Source organism: Loa loa, assembly GCF_000183805.2.
Source record: "Loa loa unplaced genomic scaffold supercont3.159, whole genome shotgun sequence".
In the NCBI taxonomy this organism is placed as follows: domain Eukaryota; kingdom Metazoa; phylum Nematoda; class Chromadorea; order Rhabditida; family Onchocercidae; genus Loa; species Loa loa.
The window spans coordinates 1-7,609 of NW_018108339.1; the positions used below are offsets into that span (position 1 = coordinate 1).

General features: G+C 30.9%; 1 protein-coding gene across 1 annotated transcript in view; it reads right to left on the bottom strand.

Moving 5' to 3' along the window:
- Nucleotide 1: 1 nt before the first annotated feature.
- The window catches only part of LOAG_17945 (hypothetical protein), a gene marked incomplete at its 5' end in the record, with an annotated part of 13,445 nt that continues 5,837 nt past the window's right edge, over nucleotides 2–7,609 (bottom strand). The window contains 11 exons of the mRNA XM_020450613.1: nucleotides 2–168; nucleotides 590–760; nucleotides 4,955–5,177; nucleotides 5,298–5,412; nucleotides 5,475–5,520; nucleotides 6,205–6,306; nucleotides 6,548–6,649; nucleotides 6,733–6,792; nucleotides 6,986–7,115; nucleotides 7,184–7,309; nucleotides 7,426–7,574. Coding sequence (XP_020305676.1) covers nucleotides 151–168; nucleotides 590–760; nucleotides 4,955–5,177; nucleotides 5,298–5,412; nucleotides 5,475–5,520; nucleotides 6,205–6,306; nucleotides 6,548–6,649; nucleotides 6,733–6,792; nucleotides 6,986–7,115; nucleotides 7,184–7,309; nucleotides 7,426–7,574 — 1,242 coding nt within the window. The 3' untranslated portion in view covers nucleotides 2–150. The remainder of the gene's footprint in view (nucleotides 169–589; nucleotides 761–4,954; nucleotides 5,178–5,297; nucleotides 5,413–5,474; nucleotides 5,521–6,204; nucleotides 6,307–6,547; nucleotides 6,650–6,732; nucleotides 6,793–6,985; nucleotides 7,116–7,183; nucleotides 7,310–7,425; nucleotides 7,575–7,609) is intronic.

Sequence of the window (7,609 nt, forward strand, 5' to 3'; positions counted from 1 at the left end):
GCATCAGCAGCAGCAGCAGCAGCAGCAGCAGCAGCAGCAGCAGCAGCAGCAGCAGCAGCAGCAGCAGCAGCAACAACAACAACAACAACAACAGCACCAGCAGTAAATCAGTCTGACCAGAAACCAACCAACCGAAATTGTTGTCGCATTTCACATTTTTGCTAGAGGCTGAAAAATAGCAACATTCTCATTTAATGTAACCAACCATTCAACTATGCAAATATCATCATTAAATTCATCCTCAACCACTATGCATTCGGTCGTTCCACAATCGGACGCTATTTCGGCAACCGAAATATCGACGAAAATTCTGCTATTTATCATAAATCAAGAATCGAACAACTCGTAAAATGCATCTTCTTCATAATTCAAATATAATTATCACCCTGTACGAACACTAATAGATAGATACACGCGATAAAATGATACATGAAGTATTTTTCAAAAAACAAATTTTTTCGAAGAAAAAAAAGATTCTAAATGTCTTGAAAAGCATTATTTTATCGAAATTTTAATACTTTTAAGGGAATATGCCCACCTACTATAATAGATTTTTTGGAATTATTTCAGAAAGAAAAAGTAAACTGACTAGTATAAATATAGCATCGGGAATTGAAAGACTAATAATTTCATCCAATGTTGTTGAATCAAACATTGAACTTCGAATTGTAAGCTTCGGGAATGGTAAACGACCAGCGCAAAGGGCTATCACTGATACTTTATATTCATAAATTTCCGATGGTAATAAACGGATATCGATCTGAAAAAGAACACAAAAAAATAATATAATAAATGTATACTTCTATTTTTTCAGTAGGCAAAAATACGAGTCTAACTAAAGGAGGAACATATTAAAACACAAAAATGGTACACCTGATGCAGTGAAATCCGGAATGGAAATTGCAAAGAGATGGAAGGAAAAACCGTCAATCAGATGTTATTCTAACCATTTTAATTGTTTAGCACAGCAAAAAAAAGTAACGAGAGATTGAAGCGTAGCTACTATTTGTTGGATAGGAGAAAGGTGCCAACCTTAGAACTATTTGAAATGGATGTTACGTATATTCGTTAGGTAAAACGTCAATAACTATCCAGTAAAAAGCAAAACAGGAAGTTCATTTAGGAATCAAAATTTAGTACAAAATAAATTATGATTTGGAGTACCAACAAAAGACTAAGTTACATTCTTAAAATAACCGCATTTTTCCACCTCCAAAATTTGAATATGAATTTGACATTACCCAAAAATGGCATTTACCATTGTCTCCAATTACTTAACGTGAACGAAGCATTCAATTACCTAATTTAATTATCTAATACATGAAAAGACGATCTATTTTGTGGGTAAAATTAACCTAGAAAAAGAAAAATGGTAATGAGAAATAACTGAAGAAGATGGATGATTTAAATAGGACAACTTATATGAATTTAACGATAAGAAAAGGAAGCTAAAAACATTGAAATGCATCTTTGAAGAATATTTATTTTATATCACTCCAATTGTTCTTTCTCTATTGGCCTACTATCACACTCCCAGCATTCCAGCATCCTGTTTCTGATATCCTGTTAACACTTCCGTTATCTATTTCACCATTGCCTCTCAAATTGTCTCGTTGTTTAATCATTCATCAGTGAATGATAAACAGAACCTGGCCATAAAAATTTTATTTGCAAAGATGGTACAATGCTGTGCAATTAAATGAAGACAATTAATTATGTTCAAAACAATTAATACAAACAATTAATTATTTTCAAAACGAAGAGTAGTTTGAAGAAAAAGGAAAAAAGTATAACAGCACATCACTTCATCTTTCTATTATGGGATAGCAAATTGGGCTTCAGGTCATTTTACTTCGAGCTACATAATTCCTGATGCATTCTTGATTAATGTTACTATGAAAAATCTGCATCTTTGATATTGGTGTAGAACAATGTAAAAAAAGAAAAGAAAAGAGTACAAGAGCTAATAATGTATTTATATGTGTAATACCAGAGTAATACATGAAATAAAATAGAATAAACTGAAAAAGACTTAATCAGATGATACTATGCCAGGAAAAAATAAATATGAAGTGATAAATATGCAGTAACTAGAAAAAGTGTGCATTAAACAGAAAATGATAAGTACGCAGTAAATAAGGAATGATAAGTAAGCAGTCTTTACAATCTCTGCTCTTCTTTTCTTTTTCTCATTCTTTCATCTTCACTTATATTACCGTTAATTAACTATAAAATTACGGTTGGAATGATAATGGTGATATATAGAATGATAGTTGGAATGACAATGATAATGATGATGATAAGGTAAAAATAAAAAATGAAAAGAGACTGTATCCGGTCTAGTCTAACTCATTTCAATTTAGTTAGTTATCTTTTAAGAAATCACACTACCTTTAAACATCAATCATTCTTCTATGAAAACTGTTAACTAACGTTTGTTGATAATGCTGTAATAAAAATTTGAAAATTGAACGAGGGAGAAAAAAAAAGATAACTTTTAGCCAAAAAGAATGATTCGTTTCTTTTTTTTTGATTGAAGGAAATTATTTTAACTAATTACCTTTGTTTATTTTCAAAAAAATATTTTTTTGAAAGGATAGATAGATGGATGGATGTATGATCAAATGGAATGTTAACTGATGAAAAGGATAGATGACATATTAAATGCATCAATAAATAATTTCATTTTGTGAATTGATATCTTTTATTAAAATTATTTCCTGCATTTTTCTTTTTTCTTTCTATTGATGTCAACATATATTTATGAACAGTAGAAGACGTTCTTTCATCTTCCTTCCTTCATCCCAATACTTTATTGTAACAATTTTTAAATGTTGATTGATTGCAAAAATTTGTCAATTTGAAAGAATATCAATTTGTTTCCTTAACATAAATTTTTTTAGCGAAATTTTTCAAAAAATTGATTACTGATATCAGAGACATTCGTCTTTTCTTTTTTTTTTTTAATCAAAGCAATAACTGAACCGATAACTCAAAATTCAGTCCCATTTCAAAAAACTGGCCATTAAATGTGATACAGTCAGGAAAAAGAAAAAACGACATTGATCAGTTCCAAGATAAGCTTTAAATGATCAAAGATCATTACCACTTCATCATTTTTTTAGCAAAAAAATGAAATGAACAGAGGATAAAAATGTAAGCAGTGATTTGTCAACTTAAATATGAATGAAGTAATTAATGAGTTTCATTTCTAATGCTAAAAAGATGACTAGATTATGTAAGCGCTTTACTGTGATAAGACAATAGCATAAAATATTATACGACACAGAATTTTATTTTTTGATCATACTTAATCAACAACAACAATGTATGCTTTAAAGTATGAAGAAACATCTTCAGATTGCAATAATTCCAAAGTAGTGCATATTTAGTCACATATCTGATAATTGGAACAATACAATAAATTTAATCAATTTCACTGTAAATTTTGTCTTATTAGCAGTCTTATTAATAAGACGAACTATTCCCCGGAAAATGATCAACTTTCCTGAGACAAATTTTCCCTCGAATACTTCAGGTGGTTGGTTGATCAGGAAAGTACACAATGCAATGATACTGTGAGTGAAATCGCAAACTACATCTAAGAATGCCGCTTCCTATATCACATGTTTACAAATGTCAATTTTAAATAGAAAAAAATAAACAAACAAATTAAATAAAGCTAGAAAAAATTTTTAAAATGGATGAGAGTAGAAGGGTGATGGTATGTTCAAATTGTTCTTTGGTCGCATTCTTTAAGGTACAATGTTTCTGTTTTTCAAATTGACAAAATTTGGCTTAAATGATAAGAATTAAAATTTTCCTGCTTTCTGGTTGCTTGCATACATGTCTTTGTTTTTTTTTTTTTTTTTAACTAGGTATTTCTCAATAATTATGCATAATTTATCTACAATTTTGTGGGTAATGCATATTTAAGATAGAGGTATGCTAGAATAAAGTTTCATGCAGAGATCAGCCAGGCGAAAAAAATTGTAGTCATTTGAAGAGGCAATGAAATGATAAGGAAAAATGTCCAAGACAACATATACACTTAGCAATTTACATTCATTTTAAGGGCAACCAAGAAAAAGTGACATCAATCGTTGACAGCACTTTTAAGCTCTACTAGCACTGAGTGTATTGAAAGCAAATCTTGAATAACTGTTGATACTCTCTCATTTCTAACAAAAAACACTGCCATTTTCGATCCATATCATAAACATGCATTATATAGCTTCTTTTTTGAGGACAAAATTTGGTTTATAAAGAATAAAACCTTCGTACAAAAGCAAAAACCATTAGGAGATTTTAACTTTTAGAAATGCAAATTAATTAAATTATTTTCAGGAAAAACTTTAAATAAAATTAAAAACTAAAAAGCTGGAACAAAAACATCGCAAGTAGTGGTGAATTAAGGATAAAATGAAAGGAGGGATAAAATATTGAGGATAAAATGTTGTTTGGCTTAAATGAATATTAGTCACTAGGAAAATCTAAACGAAACTTTGTTCGGCTTAAATGAATATTAATCACTAGGAAAACTAAACGAAACTAATCATAACAGAAAGTCGTATTAAGGAAAAAAGCGGCAGGAGAGTAACCAATATCCTTATAGGTTTAACATTCTTGTAGGAGATAAGATGGAATAAAATGGAAGTTCTTTAATACTGCTGTGTCTTCTATATACTAAACATTATTTAAATCTATCAATTACCATTATACTACTTGAACCAGTAGATTTATCAGCTACCATCATACTACTTGAATTGGTCAGATTTATCAGTTATCATCATATAATTCAAAATAATTAAGTTGGCTGCTGCGTCATTGCAATAAGTTAATGTTTCTCAAAAACTTCAAGTCATCAAAAATTTTGTAAAAATAGTGACATTAAAAATGATTTGGAAGTTCTTAAATATCGATGTGAAGAAGACAGTAATCTAACAAAGGAAACCTTTTTGTTGCCAGCGAACACAAACACATCCGCCGGTTCTAATATCATCTGCAAATCGATCATTTTGCAATACAGATTCCTAATTGTGAAAATAACTGGAATTGCTGTTCGTACAATGAGATAAGAAGTTCGAAGTTCCGCTTCAATTGACAATGGGGAATTTTTCACAAGGACAGATCCAATGCTAAGTTGGGACATAACCCACCCATCCAATGAAGTATTCCTGCAACATGGATTATTCAAGTTATGTTGGAAATGACAATAAAATTCTTTGTAACAACGCACATGAGAACGTGAAATTCTTTGACACAATTTAAATTATTTTATTAAATCTAAATTTAACCTTCGCCAATGTATACATATTTCACCCAAATCACATCGCTTATTTTCTGCTTTCAATGAAAATCGTACAGGTGAGCTGACAGTTATTACATCGCTCTCAAGGCAGCAAATTTCATCTGTAACAACTAAATTAGTTTGGTAGTACCTCACGATATAAGAAGATAAGTTTACCACTTACCATTTAGCAAAATCTTTTCGTCTTTATCAGTTTCCACTTCAATACCCTAAAAGTAATACACATAGTGAACAATACCAGTAATAATATCAAGTTTCAGACAATATTTGTTTTTGCTTTTGATCTGACCACATTCCCAGAACTACTGTCAGTTTATGCAGATATGGTTGAATTGTTGATTATAGATGCGATATTATGATATCAATTTTAGCACACAATTTTATCAGTTTCAGTAATAAAGATAAAGATGTACACCTGAATAATGTTTTGGAAAAACAAGGAAGGAAAAAAGGAAAAAAAAAGGTAACAGATCAAGTGCTGACTTCATGTGCAACTCATCCAACTTCACAAAAGATATTATTGATTGTTACTGAGATTTTTAAAATAATTAGAAATGTAATTCACGAAGATGGAACGAAGCAATATACTTCCAAAGGGAACACTATGATTTTATTATGTATTTTATAAATTTAGCATTTTCTTCATAATCTTCGGAATATCTTGCTAACGCTATCACTTCGCCATTCTCATTGCACATTACATGGACGATTTAGCGCGGCATATGAAATGTCCTATTTCAATACATCATGGCACCATGTTTACACGGTTTGTTTCTCACGAATTTATCATCTTAAGATTCATAATAATTTAATAGAACATCTTAGTGGCTACAAATTCTATGTTTGCTTACGACAAAATACCTAATAATAACACAAATACAATGCCAACATACCGGTCTCCATGATACTTCCGAAATAACCACATCTGCGACTGCTGTTACATCTGTCCGAATGAAGAAGTTGGTTTCCGCAAGCGGATTTTCGATAATATCATTCTGCAATAAGAATGATGCACAAAAACTAAACTTCGAGAGTTAAAAATAAGAAATGTAAAATAAAAAAGATATCCCAATTATTTGCGGTGACTTCATCTTTATGTCCATAACTTGACATCTTTGATAATATAAAAAGCACAGTATATACACCCTGAGGACAAGAAATCTAATGAGTAATTCATGTTAAACTTGAATTTGTTCCATTTATTTTAAAGTTATATCACTTCACTCGAAAACTAACGTTTATAGTTAGTATTTTAGTGTTAATATCGAATGAAGGCCGCGACTTCAATAATATTGAGAAGTGTTTCTGTACCGTCATATCGTCGAGCGGTATAAAGACCTATAAAAACAAAGATTCATCGTAAAGAACGTTTATTTTGCGAAACATATTTAAATATACCATTAAGATATTTAAAAACACACCATTAAGGACATACTCGTCGAGCAGATGGTATGGCAGCAGTATCTTACATTTAACTGGACCTGAAAAATCACTGTTTGTGAACTCTGAATATTTAAAAGGGAAATCAGCTAAAGCAAAGTTCATTGATCTTTGAAACTTCCGATGCGTGAAGCAATGAATTGATATGAAACCATACAACGTATGAGCATATATGTTGCTGAACAGATTACATAATGCAGAGGAGATAAAACTCTAATAAAACGAAGTTTTGACCTTAAATGGTGGAATTTGAGGGTTACTGTATTCCAAAACTTTTGTACCATTTGGAACAAACTGATTTTCTTCGTTGACAAAGACTACAGCTCCAACCGTCTCTTCCTTCGTATCCAAGCACCAATCTAGTCTGCAATAGAATTTATCAGGTAATTCAATTTGATTAAAAAAATATTCCATGCATGAAGATAGGCATACCTAATACTTCTTATTGGACTGTTTTCCTCACATATGAATGATAGCGGTATTGTAGCAATTTCACCAAGCAATGTTTCACTTTGATTAGTTCCTTCAAGACGAAAATGAGCTTCACGAGGTTCGATTCTGACAAAAAAACAATTTGAAAACAGTGTTACAACAAAACTAGCTAAAACCAGAAACAAATAAGAAAATGTAAAAAAACAATAGAACAAAATTTAGGAGAAAAATGTCGAACTTACTTAAGTGTCGTCTGACCGACACATGCGTCCAATATGGAATTCATGTAAGAATTGTCATAGGTGCCATATGACAATGACTGAGCATCCCAATCCATTGTGCCATAAACAGATGAATGTATGGAACCAATTTCTAAGCTCAATCCGTTCACCTTTAAAAGAAAGTTGTACTCTACTTTACTATTTA